This window comes from Coturnix japonica, chromosome 5 (genome assembly GCF_001577835.2).
Source record: "Coturnix japonica isolate 7356 chromosome 5, Coturnix japonica 2.1, whole genome shotgun sequence".
In the NCBI taxonomy this organism is placed as follows: Eukaryota; Metazoa; Chordata; class Aves; order Galliformes; family Phasianidae; genus Coturnix; species Coturnix japonica.
The window spans coordinates 17,190,176-17,204,097 of NC_029520.1; the positions used below are offsets into that span (position 1 = coordinate 17,190,176).

General features: G+C 40.8%; 1 protein-coding gene across 2 annotated transcripts; it reads left to right on the forward strand.

The window, feature by feature from the left end:
* Positions 1-7,756: 7,756 nt before the first annotated feature.
* LOC116653516 (protein FAM237A-like) lies at positions 7,757-13,918 on the forward strand. 2 transcript variants are annotated; one of them, XM_032445097.1, is made up of 3 exons: positions 7,757-7,842; positions 10,073-10,488; positions 13,558-13,918. In XM_032445097.1, exons 2-3 carry the CDS (start codon positions 10,080-10,082, stop codon positions 13,704-13,706), a joined length of 558 nt encoding a protein of 185 aa, XP_032300988.1. In that variant the 5' UTR covers positions 7,757-7,842; positions 10,073-10,079; the 3' UTR covers positions 13,707-13,918. The 2 variants fall into 2 exon arrangements, with proteins under 2 accessions (XP_032300988.1, XP_032300989.1); XM_032445098.1 differs by lacking the exon at positions 7,757-7,842 and adding an exon at positions 7,903-8,216.
* The last annotated feature ends 4 nt before the right edge of the window (positions 13,919-13,922 follow it).

The window sequence follows — 13,922 nt, forward strand, 5'->3', positions numbered from 1 at the left end:
TAATCAGAAGTTAACAGGTAAAGACTTGAATGATTTTTGCTACCAGCTCTGCTGGAAGTAAGGAGAGAAATCAAACACTCACAAAGATTTTTAGTCTTCTGTTTCCATTATTAAAAATAAATTGAAATACGGTTCTACCACTCCTTTAGCAAATAATAGCTGAAAAAATTATGAAGACTCACTGACTATTAAGTCCTAGTCAAGAAAAAGTGTAAGGAATCCTACTGGAAGAAAATATTCTCTGTCTGGTATAAGTCAATGTATTTTCCTTCAGCTCTCAAAAGAGCTGTAGAACAGTTCTCAGAAATAGTGTAACTTATATAAATACCAAATTCAAGTTTGAAAAATTGGATTTTATGTTTCTCTCGGAAAAGTGCACTTCTAGTCCTGTTATTATTGACATTCTCAAATTGGAGAATTTGAACACAGAAAGCACCAAGGACTGTAAAACTAACCTGTCTGAACTAGCTAAACTGTCCTAAGAAAACGCATACAATTGTTACCTCCTGATATTAGACACAAGAAGCTATTTTATGAGAAGGAAAGTTTATACTCTTCTTAATACATGGCAAGAATAAAGCTGCTTTACCTCTTTGTTTGATCCAGGTCACCCGAAACAGGCAAAAACTGTCCCAGTACCGTTGTTACAGGGTTACCTGCATCTGAAAAGATGACATTTAACAAACTGCTCACAACATATGAAGTTTAATGAGTGCATTAAACTTTTTGAATTAAGCATACAGGCATATGGGTAGTTTTGACTTTTTCTATTAAGAAAAAGTAAAAACCCAAGCCACATTTTTTCCTGACAGCATCTGTCTTTTTGCACCACCTGATACAGTGTAGCTTGGGGAGCAAACTGTGTCAAAGAAGGACCTAGAAGTTCTTTCTTCAGAAAAGTTTCTCTCAATTAGAGTAAAAAAAAAAATACAAAACCAACAACAACAACAACAAGCTGACAAAAAAAAAAAAACAAGAAAGAAAAAACTTCCTTACAGAAGAACTCAGCTCTTCACCAATTTGTTAGCAAAGAATGTGGACAGATGTTTATACTCTATCACGTTACATTTAATTAGAAATAGCATAGGCTTATAAAACTTTGATAAGAAAAACAACCTAAACAGATGTTTATCCTAAGCTCTTATTTTATTAATTTCCAGAATTCTATCTAGAAAGGGGGCATTCAGCCTATTATACCACCAATAACAAAGAAACAACAACTAAAAATCTGTTCAGAAATCCATGGCTGTAAGAATAGATTTTTGTGCAAGTTCAGAACTTGCTGTAGCAATGCTTGCAATAGCCTTAAGTAGTACAGATCAGCACTTTGAAGGAGAAAGCTCAAGTCACTTATAAACAAGCACCACAGTCTAAACCTTAGTATTGCTCTCATACATTTATGTAGGCATTTGACATATTCTGTCCATCTGTTTCATCCCCAGATCTATGCCCTCATTGTACTACGCTTGGAGCAGGGCAGGTTGACAAAGAAATCAGATGAATGCAGACAAAGTGCACAAGCAAGCCTGTTTGTTCTCAAGTCATTCATCTTTCCCTTATTTCCTTTCAGGTACATCCGAACCCTACGTTGCTATTGCAAAACTTGTTCCATTTTGAAGTTGCCATTAACAATAACATAGTTTACAGACAATACATGCTTGACTGGGATTTCTGTGTAATGAAAAAGCAGTTCCAAGAAACTGGAACTATTATAGTACCCTCCATCATTCACTATAAGCTTCAGGAAATTAAAGACTTTTTAATAGTCCTTTGTTTAACAATGAAGCTTTGAACTCTAGACTCAAAAAACCACATTATTCAGAGAGGAAAAAAAAAAGAAACAATTTCCTTGCATAGCAGAATTCTGCCTGCATGCTGTTGGAACAGAGGGCTGGACAGGTAGACAAAAGATTCGTATTTTGCATCAGTTTTCCTTCCTATGACTTGGCTGGATATTCTCCACTCTGAATAATAATAAAACAGAAGACATCTTACTCAGACATGACCTTCAGCATCTAGACCGGAGAGCTCTGATTTATGCAGAGATAGCTGCCCAACATGGTTCTGACAGGCCTGCATCTAGGCATTCAAAGTAATTCTTAAATCTTTAAATCAGCTCTTGAGCAATTGGAGAGACTACTCTGATTTAACAAGGTTTTTCCTCTCCTGTTCTATCTTTCATTAAGCATGTCTAAGGTGCAGCGTACTCTATGAATGCCTCTATCACACCGCTCCTTGAGAATGTATCTGTTTTAGTCAGAGAATGTACCACTTCACTTGGAAAGTTACTAAGGAATATCCTTGCCAGTAACTTACATCAGACAACGTATGGGTATTTCTAACCAGATGTTGTATGGAAACAGCCATCTTCCTCAGACAGCAGCAGTAGCAATATGGATAAGGCATTTCTGGGTTAGGGTGATGCAAGTACTTTATGACTGCCAAAGAACCCTAGGCTAGAACTGGCAGCAAAACACGTAATAAAGCAGATTATTTGCGGGTCACACCAGGCAACAAAAGAAAGCTGAGTTCATCCTTTTGTACAAAAACAAAATATCTTGGTTCTTACACAGAGCCTCCTGTGACAACTCTCCCCCCCACCCCCCCCCAACTGGCCCTTAGAAATCTGCTCTCCTGCCTCCAGTTCCTTCTTGCAGACCAGTTGCCTTAAACAGCCTCACAGCCAAGCAGGCAGCCTCCTACTATCACACCTGGCTGACCATGGGAGTGCCATGCTGCAAGGTGAGTGACAGCCACCAAGCTGCATGGCAGTGTGTTTCTGAGGTGAAATATTGGATAGTCACTGTCACATCCTTTACAAAAGTTATTTGCATTTAGCATCCTATATCAAGACATTCTTTGGTGCCATGAGGGCTGCTCTGAAGGTAACGCCTCCTATTTTATTCTTCAGGCACAGTGTCAGAGGCGGATATTTGCGGTATGGCAGTAGAGATTGAACCTTCCTACCAATATTCCATTATATCTTGTTGCCATCTGAGAGATAGCAGCAGAGGGGAAGTCTGACAAAGTGATTTCTGCCAAGGAAATGTGTATGAAGCATAGTTCTGTCTCCAAAGTCCCCTGCGTGGAAAAGATGGCACCAATGACACACATCAACACTTGCTGAATATTTGTGGAGACCAAACAATGTATGTGAGCACAGTGAGGCAATGGGTGGTGCGTTTCAGCAGTGGTAACAGAAGGTCACATCTGCTGGTGCAGGGTTTTTTTTGTTTGTTTGTTTTTACAAAGGCAACTAATGATCTAATAATTTCTTGGAGTTTCTCTTCAAATAACTAGAAAGACAGATACAAGTTTTTCTTGGTAGAGTTACAGTAGGGCAGTAGAGCAACAGAGTAGGAAACTCAATCTAAATAGTAGGAAAAAAAGTTTCCACTGGCAGCACTGCACAGCACTGAAACAGGTAGCTAGTGAGACTGCTGTAATTTCACCTGTGGAGACCTTCAAAGCCTTGGCTAGAAAAAAACCCCACAACTCATGACCTGATGCTAATAACTGATGAGCTTCAAGCCAAGTGTCCACACCACGAGCTGTTGTCTCCTGCCCTTTCTGTGGGCCATTTCATCAGAGACTTCAGAGGACCAGTAGGAGCACTGGGGTTGTGAAACACGATGCCTGCAGATTCAATCCACCAGCTTGCATGACAAGAGAAACGAGGGAGTTGATGAGGAATATGACTTCTAAGACAACAGCTTAAAAACTAGATACAGGGGATCCCAGCCCACGTCATTTGCTGCCAGAGAGGACAAATGTATTATCTCATGGATGGTTACGGGACACTTGCACTTAGAAGAATGACTAGGCTGTGTCCCTACTGTCCCTCAGTCTTGTCCTGCTAATGGCTTTAAATAATGACCTTGCAACACAGGGCAATGGGAAGGCAAAGTCCCTGGTGTGATCTGCCAGACTGCACAAAACTGAAAGAGCTTTGCTGTATCCAGAGGACCCAGCTGAGCAGAAAGAATGAGATTATTATGAAATCAAAGATAAAATATTACTGCAAAAAATGAGTTGGACATAAAGAAACTCCACAGATAAGACCAGTACTGCAGTACACCTACCAGTAGTGAAGAATCAACTTCAAAATTATTCCAATAAAAATCCTCGGATGGGATAGAATCCACCCTGGGAATTTGGCTGCTGGCTTTAGCTAGAACAGGTCTCAGACTCAATTACAGCAACGCCCTCCGCACCTTTATAAAGGAAAATTTTCAGTGGTCACATTAACCATTTACTGTAAGCAACTTGCTTGGCAGTTCGCTTCAGAGGGATAGAATGAGACCTCAGTTTATAACTGTCAGCAAGTACAGGTACGTGGCCTTCTCAGCTTGATTACACATCATCTTCAGGTTTCTTTAGGCACTCCCTACTTCATGCAATGCTATAGGTATAGTGGAACACATACCTACAGAACTCAACAGGACATTATAATATGCCCTTTATTCCTTAACTGGAAAGGCTAGAAGATAATGCGTCTTTGTGATACTTGCATGCCGCAAACAAGTTATTTCTTTGTACATAGAGCTAATCAACCAAGCAGAGCCAGCACAGTCCTCTGTAAATAATCATAGAATAGAATCACAGGAAGGTGTGTGTTGAAAGGGAGCCCAAGTATCACCTCATCCAACCCTCTTGCCACAGGCAGGACCATCAGCCTTCTGATCTGGTTGGCAGGTATGTTTGTCCAGCTTTTGAAAGCAAATACAAGACAGGGAAAAAAAAAAAAAAAAAAAAGAGAGGCACTTCACATTGAAAAGCTTAAGTACCATTCCTTGATACAACACTAGAACTGATACAGGCTATTTATCAAGTTGCAGAAGGGATGTAGGTGTGAGCAAATCATTGGATGAAGAATTTTTTCCACTTTTGCCCTTCTTTCCATTTCCGGAATCTCAGTCTCCTGCTAATAGGACACAGGCTCCTCACTATTTCACCTTCTAGCAGAGATTAATTTATTGAAACAGTCACTCAACTTTTCAAACAAGTTCTGTATTCAGAGACTTTCACTGTCCTTTACCAGGCAGTAGTGAAACTCCATGTCCTGACTTGAAGCCCTCTAAATAACATTTTAAAAATTAATAAAAAATACTCACAAACAGACGTTGGATTGAGCATAAGTATTTCATTTCCAAGAAGCTCTTAGTTATGTTTGTCAGGGAGCCAGTTTTTATCTCCTGCTTAAAAGAGAATTTGCAAAGGTATAAGTGGGAGTCAGAGCCCCATTTTGCCTTTGAAGATTTTGAAAGAGAGCAGGGGGCAAGGAAATCTCTTCCATGTATTAAAAACCAACAGAACTTATGAGAGGGGAATCCCAAAGAATCACAAGTTTTGCATTTGCTGTCGCTTGGCTGGATTTCATACAAAGTTTGGACAATAAGGAACTCAGAGCAACAAAACATGACATTTCAGCTAAAAGTATTTCTTAATTTCTCATCTAACCAATGAGACGTGTTTGAGACAACATCATCTTATAAAATTTAATACTGGCTTTACATGTGACTGCTCATAGGAACTACAGGCAAGGATGCAGCATGAGGACCATCACGCTTTGCTGCCTCCCAGTCTCAGTGCTGAATGCAATTTGCTAAAAATCTGTAAAAATGCTTACATTGCTCAAGCAACTAGAAGGCCTTGTCTGTTAGCTGTCAGTGCTAAACCACACTGGAGGGCTTGCAGGGAGCAAATGGAAGAAGGGAGAAGCACTGTACGTAGTTGTTCACACCCTTACTCCATTCTAAACAGAGATATCCACGAGATGCCATTCAACTGTTCTTACTCCCTACTCCTATAGTCTGACCATTTTAGCTTACATTTTATTTTGGTACTTTTCCTGGTAGAAAACAAAAAGAAAACATGATTTCTGTAGTGTTAAAGGATCTGAAATATCTCCCTCAGCTGTGCATTTAAGAAGAAACTTTTATTGATAAAAGTCTCCTTTTGTAAATGACTCTGGATACGACCTACAGACTATCTGAATTAAATTTATTCATAAGATATGGAGATCCACTAAAGACATGAACATGGCCAGTCAGGGGAATACATCCTGCAGTACAGGGAAATAAAGGTTATTCATAGCCTAAAAAGGGCACAGAAAGCTTTACTGAGAGCTCATGGAATGGTTTGCCATCTAATTCAGTTCTACATTTCTTCCCTGCTAGAAGGTTGAGGTGATGAATCCAATTAACAAAAGCATCTTTCCCAGAAATAGAATGTGAGTGCTCAGGTTCAGAGGGAACAGAGCACAGTAGGCTCAGGAAGTATCTGTGGAGCCAAGTATTTTATCTGTAGCAGTATTTCCCCTGAGCAGTGACTCTCTTTTCCCTTAGAACACCTAGTTCAGCCCCCTCGAGTCTATCTGAAAGACTCTGAATGGAGGGAAACCAATATTGTCCTTGATCCAAAACTAGATAAAGTGCTCCCTGGAAGGGAGCTCAACTAAATAAACTCATTTCTTAACAATGAATCCAGAAAGGTTCCAGCTTGGCAGAAACATATCAACTCTCAAGAAACAATCTGCATTTTCTTTTACTGTTTGTAGCCTTTTGCTTTACATTCCACAGCAAAGAGTTCGGCCCTCCAGAGTACTTCACCACAGATATAGCAACAGCAAGTAAAAAATATTTCTACAGCATCTTAGTCCTATGCTACTCTGTCCTCCTGTGCCCAGGCCAACAATAAACACGAGCAGCATCAGAACCCTTCCTACTTTGGAGCTGCCTACAAGTTGCATCACAACACCCATGTCTTACAGCAGGGCTTTCTATTTTCTCTTGACTGGCTCAATCCTCACACACAAAGGCAATGAGAAACCATACTTGTTACTCAGTTCTTCCACTTGGCTAAGGGGGCTCCACATAGTACCTTCTTCTCCCCTCCAAACTTTCCCCCCTTACCCCCCATACCTACCCATAACTCACCAAATTATGAAGAAGGGCAAGGAAAATCAACATAGGATGTGGCTCTGGGCAGCCTGGTCCAGTGGTTGGTGACGTTGCACACAGCAGGAGGGTTGAAACTAGATGATCGCTATGGTCCTTTTCAACCCAGGCCATTCTAGGATTCTGTGTCTCAAAGGCAGGGTACTGCACTCTTCACTTCCTCTTGAGGTCTCTGGTAGCATTTGGTGCTGCCCATTCCCTCATTCCCAACTCCACACTTCTTGAAAAAAATAATTGGAACATCTGCAAATTAGCCAAAGTCCTACATCATGGTTAACTATTGGCTCAGGTCGGGTGTTTTCTCACTACTCGGAAGTACCAGAAGAATAACTGTTTATTCTTATGAAGACATTGTAAAATCATGAGTTAGGAAAAGAACATACTTCTCTGTTCATGTATCTAAATTCACAGAAATACACAAATTATAAACATACAGATAAATAACAGAAAGGAAAAAACCCACTGTTTTAGGCCAACTTCTCAGCTGGTTTAAAATCCAGAAAACTGGAGCTCCATCATGGGGACCTCCTCCTTTTCCTCAGTATATCACTGCTGGGAGAGGAGACAAGGAGAGCGCTGCCGTTTGGGCAAGTAACAGCTCAGAGACCGTTCTTCACCGACAGCCCCTTCCAGCGGGGCAGACGAGCGGAGCGCACCTTATAGCAGGGCTAAGGGAAGCGGCCCATTTTCTCGTCGTGGGGGAGGGGAGAGGGAATTAGCGCTGAGTGTCCAGGAACGGCGGCTAGGGCTCTGGGGGTGGGGGCTTTTCCCAGTCTTCTGACGTAGAAAGTACGCCGGGATGCCCGCCCCGGCTTCTTAAGGAGCGCGGCGGCGGGCACGGAAAGCGCCCTGCCCGGCCCTCCCTGCACGCCGGAGCGCCGAGGTAAGGGCTGCGGGCGGCGGCGGGCGGGGGGCGCGGGGCGGCCGGGCAGGGCTGGGGCGGGGGGAACCCGCGGGCGGTCCCCTCGGACTCTGCTCCCCGCTACCGTCTGCGGCGTCTTTAAGCTCCGGGATCGGGTGAATGGTCCTAACTGGGAACTCCAACCAAGGGGAACGGTGATAACCAACGAGCTAGTTTTTTGTTTTTTCCTCCTTTATTGTACGGCGCTGTTCGTTATGTGAGGCAGGATGGTGGGGCAGTTAGAGAGGAGGAAAAAAAAAAAAAAAAGAAAAGAGCCACAACAGCACACACACGTGAAAAAAATTATGGACAGACTGATCCTAAAAGCTGGAATGCAGAACTCACCATGAGCATAGGTAAGGCACTAATGAAAATGCTATTTTCTGAGCACGTCTCCAGCTCCTGGCTGCCGAAACAAATCCCGAGGCTTGCAGAAGGCTACTAGAAGGCTGGCTGACAAACGCTCCTCAAGTTCAGCCATCACGCGAGGGGCAGCAGGGCTGGGTACCAGCCCTACTCAGTGCTGCCCACAGCACAGCCTCCCAGCTCCCTACCTGCAGCAGCCCCTTTTGGTTTGTTTTGTTATGTTGTTGTTTGGTGTTTATTTTTTCATTTTGATGAGCCCAGAGTCTTGTCTTGCCCAGCTCTGTAACTCAGAAACTTTCCAAAAGGGGTCTGGGGGGAGGAAAAGGCAAAGTAGCCAGTGACACAGCCCCTGCCCAAATGACAGCTAATCAATTTTTGTATAACTCCTTAGTCTGAAATATTTGCTTAAGTTTCCTCAAGTTATTCTAAACAAAGTTTCTTTCAAGTTTTTGTTAAAGATAATATTACTAAGCTAAGTTAATTAAGTCCAATTAACCTGCTTTGAGCAGTAGGGTACAGAGAATTATGCTTCTGAAAATCCTGGTAGCTGCACAAGGTCAGTCCTGTTACTAACAACTGTCCAAACAGCATGAGAAATGTGTTCTATCCCTCTTCATTAAATGCAAGTTTAGGATCTAAGGCTGTCAAGTCAACATTTCTCATGGGATCCTAAATCAAACTGGATATAGATGTCGCTCTCCAACTGCTTACTGTCAAATAGTTCCCAGAACCTGACCATGGAACCATGCAGGGTGCTAGAGAAGAACATCACTGTCAGGACTGAAATCACAGAAGAGCCCTTTAGACCTGCAATACTACATGCTCAAGTAAAGCAGCTTGGCCTGCTCTGGTCTTCCACACAGGCTGCATTCACACACTCAATCCCTCCGTGCACACATCCTGTCTTCAACATCTTTTTTTCACAGAGTAGAAAGATACTGCTTTTTGTTTTTGATGAGCACTCATGGAAGAGTCACTGATTAAGTTAAGCTGGTTAAGAGAAGTAGCTTCTCCCTTCTTCATTGAAAGCAAAAAACCTCAACCCCACACACCACCAGTTACCATCTCCAAACAATCAAACCAAGACCACAACATTTATGCTGAGCTGTTGCTTTTAAACAGAATTGTTCATGCTAAAAATATCTCAGAAGCTGGTTTCTACAAACAGTATGTTCTGCACACACCGTGATCTAAATTACAATAAACCCCAAACTTGTTCCACAACAGAAACAACACTAGAAACATATTAGAAAATACACAATAGAAGCAGGTGGTATAGATGAACTCTGATGGAGACTACTGGGTCTTTATTACCCCTAAGAGTTATTATTCAAAGATGCTGTACTACGGCTTTGCTATACCTTCTTTTCAGAATCATTCTGCATTTTAGCAGGTAAAACACCCCCAGTCAATGGATGATTTTGCAAACTACCATTAATTCCTTAGAACACGCTTTCAATAGTTTCCTGCCTGCAACTGCATATCCCTGGGAGTCTGCAGACTGTTTCAAAGGACTTCGAGAAAAGTGAGACTTTTAAAAGACAAAAATGAATTGATCTTAACTGGAAAAGTTTAAGGGTTAAAGATCTGCAAATATCTCAAAAGCTTTCAATACAAAGAACTTGGAGATAAATGAGTTTATCACGGGGTGTGAGAAAAACTGACAGTTTTAACACATGCTTCTGCAGCACAGAATAATGTAACTCCACTGCATTTATATGATAAAACATATCAGGATTTTAAAAGAACAGATAAACTACTATCAACATTTAATGCATAGTACAGGGCTCTGTTCCTGAATCTAACGGCAGTAAGTTTAAGTTATATTGCTTTTGCTATGTTTCAGTGACACAATGGATTTTGGTAACAGGGGGAGGATCCACTGCAACATGAAGCTCACCTACTTTCTGCTGGTCATGGGAATGTTCTGCCTGACACCTTCCCTCTGCCATAGCCAGATTGATCCACTGGCTCTTGGGCGAGCAGACCCTCAGTGCTGGGAATCCTCCTCAGCTGTCTTACTGGAGATGAGGAAGCCTCACATTTCTGACTCTGTCAGTGGCTTTTGGGACTTCATGATCTTCCTGAAATCATCAGAAAACTTGAAACATGGGGCTCTGTTCTGGGACCTGGCTCAGCTATTCTGGGATATCTATGTGGACTGTGTGCTCTCCAGAACCCACGGCCTAGGAAGAAGACAGCTTGCAGAAGCTCAACAGAGGATCACTACCCTGGCTTCTCAGTTCACAGGGAGAAACCGAGGTTACTACTCCTTTAATATATCTCACAGACAGTAAACAGTCTAGAAAAGGAAGAAAATGCAGACTTATATTGCTGTGTGGTAATAGCACACAGACAGTTGATAGTGCTGCACAACTCACCCACCAATCCAACGTAAAACTACACTTAAGTTTGAAGTGATCACAGTAAAAACTTGATTTCCTAGTAATGTAGACTTAAAAGCTGTCATCAGAGTTCCATTTTATGAGTGTTGGGTAAAAAAGGCAGAAGGGGGTAGAAAATAAAACATTGGAGGATTCAAACAAAGACAGCAGCTCAGCCACTGAACAAAGATATTCTTCAGCTTTCAGACACAGCTATAGTTTCAGGAAGAACAGGATCTATGACACTGAAGTGCTGCAATTCCTTATCTCCAGGTTCCCTAGCTGAGAGCAGAATCCACAGACTCAAAGTAAGAATCTCCATAGGCAGTAAGGCAAAAGCTGATACTTCACAGTAGGATCCACAAAAGGTAGCATATCACTTAGCTTCCCTATTCCCAGTGGAAAAATACAGCATAGTCTTGAAGACTAGCAGTTAAGATTAAGAGAAACAGCATGGTGTCTTTTGCAGTACAATTTTTTGTTTTGTGATGAATACCAACTTTTATTTACTCTTATACAGAGGGATCTTAAGATACTACTAAATATTCACGCTTTAAGAGAAACACATACTCCTCCCTCCCCTCTTCCCTCTCATTCTTTGACTTTTTTCTTTTGTAAATCACAACCAGATGGTCTGGTTTCACTGCACAATTGATTATCATCAGTTGGAAGCAGGCAGCTTCTAGCAGCATCAGACTAGATTTTATTTCTTTGAGGAGCTATCTAACCTCTCATTCAGGTCTCCAAGTTTCTTAACAAAACCAGCTGTTTTAATCTCTGTAGCCCCTGACCCTACCAGCTTGCTCAGTGAAACCAGAAATCAAATGTTAATAATTGCAGAGACAAATCACACCTTAGAAAGTGATGAGAAATTGAATTACTAATTATTATGTGCAAAGATGTGTACAAACCTCGTTTCTTATCTCAGAGAGTAGCATTAACTGCATTTGAATCGCCTTGTGCTCTCCATTCAGCTTCTACATGAATTGGTTTCAGTAGGCCAGTTTTAGAAGAGTCAACTAGTGCTGCTCCTTCTACAACTGTTGATAACATCTTTATTTGATTTTTTTCATCTTATTCATCTTAAGTGTTCATTAAAAATGCTTTTTTTTTTTTTGACAAGCAAACTGTCATAAATCAGGAATAATCTGATAATCTGTACTACTTTACATACATTGCAGTTCTTCACACATACTGAACTAGAAAAAAAGATAGATCTGGACATGGCATAGAAATGCTGGTGTTAAAGTATTATTATTGTCATCATGCCTGATTTCTGAACTAGAAGATAAATCCCATGAGATCATTGTAAAAATCGAATGAACCAGAACCAGAAAATGACTTGGGCCAGAAGGGACCTTAAAGATTATCACAACTTTCAATAGCAGGGAGCAGCAGGAACTAAACTTGTCTAAGAAAAACAGAAAAACCTGCAAAGCCAAAGAAACTAGGAAAGTCTTTAGGAAAGCTTGCAAGAAGCACCTCCACAGTTCTTCAAGCTCTGCCTTTTGGGGAAACAAATCTGTCTGACTGTGTACTAAGACACTGGTAGAAGTAGCTCAGTTTCAGGCTTACAGTTTTAAACACCATCTTCTGAACCAGCTCAGCTAAGCGCTTGATTGTAGTTACCAATAGGCCTAGAGATACCCTAAACTTGATACACAATCTACAAAAAACATAACAAAAAAATCAGAAGAGCTGTATTAGAATTATCTGACAAACTACCCCCATTTTGTGAAAACCTGCTTAAACTAACTGCATAAAAACTCCCTGAGCAGTCTACAGAGAAGCACCAGCCACCTCTAAATTAAGTGCGGAAAATCCTTTAGTTATCTGACCAAGGTATCTTTAATCAACAATTCTCTTCCTTTCCCAAAATTCAAACTACTATAAAAAAAAACTAGGTTTCAAAAAGTCACTTAATGCATTACAACAGAGTAGTTAGATACATCATAGTTACAACAGCTTTCAAAGAGCCAAAATAAAACCTAAAAAAAAAAAAAAAAACCAACACCAAAATAACCACCACCACCAACAAAACAAACAAACAAACAAAAAAAAAAACCACCAAAAAACCCAAAAACCACACAAGGAAAATAAAGCTATTGTACTTACATCTCAATGAAGAGCTGCTGTACAATATCCTCTTCAAGAAGACACGTAGCACAACACCAACATAAATAATCAAAGATTATAAATTCGAGAAAACTCTGCTTCTCTCCTCCTCACTCAGCAGTTTCTCCACTACCTCCTCACTCAAAATGACCATGGCTTTATACCACTTCCCTCACAGGTGAAAGTAACCAGGCTCAGATGAGCTCTTGCACATAGCCCAGCTGCCAGGGACAAATGCAATCTGTTCAAGTTCCACTAGGGTTTTAAGGAGAGCAGTGAGGTAAAGATTGCTGTATTAAGCATTTAAGGTCTGGTAAGTAAACATATACTGTGTCGATCAGTTGCTTTTTCAGAAGACTATTATCTCTAAAATTAATAAAGCCACTCTGTTCTTGGAGATTTTTCCTAAGAAAATATTCTATAATTCCTCAAGGAAATAGTAAACTTGCTACTAAATAGCAAGAGAGATCTCATTTGTTATGCAGAAAGGCTAGCAGCAAGCCAATGAGTTTGTAAGATTGTGTGGAGTCCAACAGCAACTGCTCTAACTCTGCTAATTAGAAGTGAAAAAGTTCCATAGGAAGGCTAAGAAGGAAGGCCTGTGATAAAGGGAAAGGCCAGAGCAGTTTGTCAATGAAAGGCAGCTTACAAATGGAGAGAGAACTATCACCAAAATGAGAGGTCTGGGGCCAGAACACGTAGTTACTATTGAGAATATTGGGAAGGTAACAGCTAAAGATAGAGGAGACACAGATGTGGGAAACTGAGCACTCAGTAGCTCTTTGTCATTTTGAAATGGATTACTTATGTGTATTTTAATATCACTTTTCAGGGATGTTCGCTCATATTCAGAGGTCACCAGTTCTGAGGAAGAGAGACTTGTTTGAAGATTTAATAAAAAAACACAAGCATAAAAGTAGATCTACGTTACTTGGAAGAATCATTGGAGAGCTCGGGGAAAAGAAGAAACAACATATTTAATCCAAGAACACAATTTGTATTTATTTTTTTTAACTGTTTCTCTTTTCTTTTTGCATTTTAAGTCTCAGTAATGTGAATTTACAGGTGGACAAATGCCTATAACTAGTACTGTATCTGATTTAACTTCTGGGTTGTTGTTTTGTTTTTGTTTTGTTTTTTTCTTAAGTGCCTATGAATTTTGTCTCCCTAATAAACTGCATGGTTTATAAGCAGTTG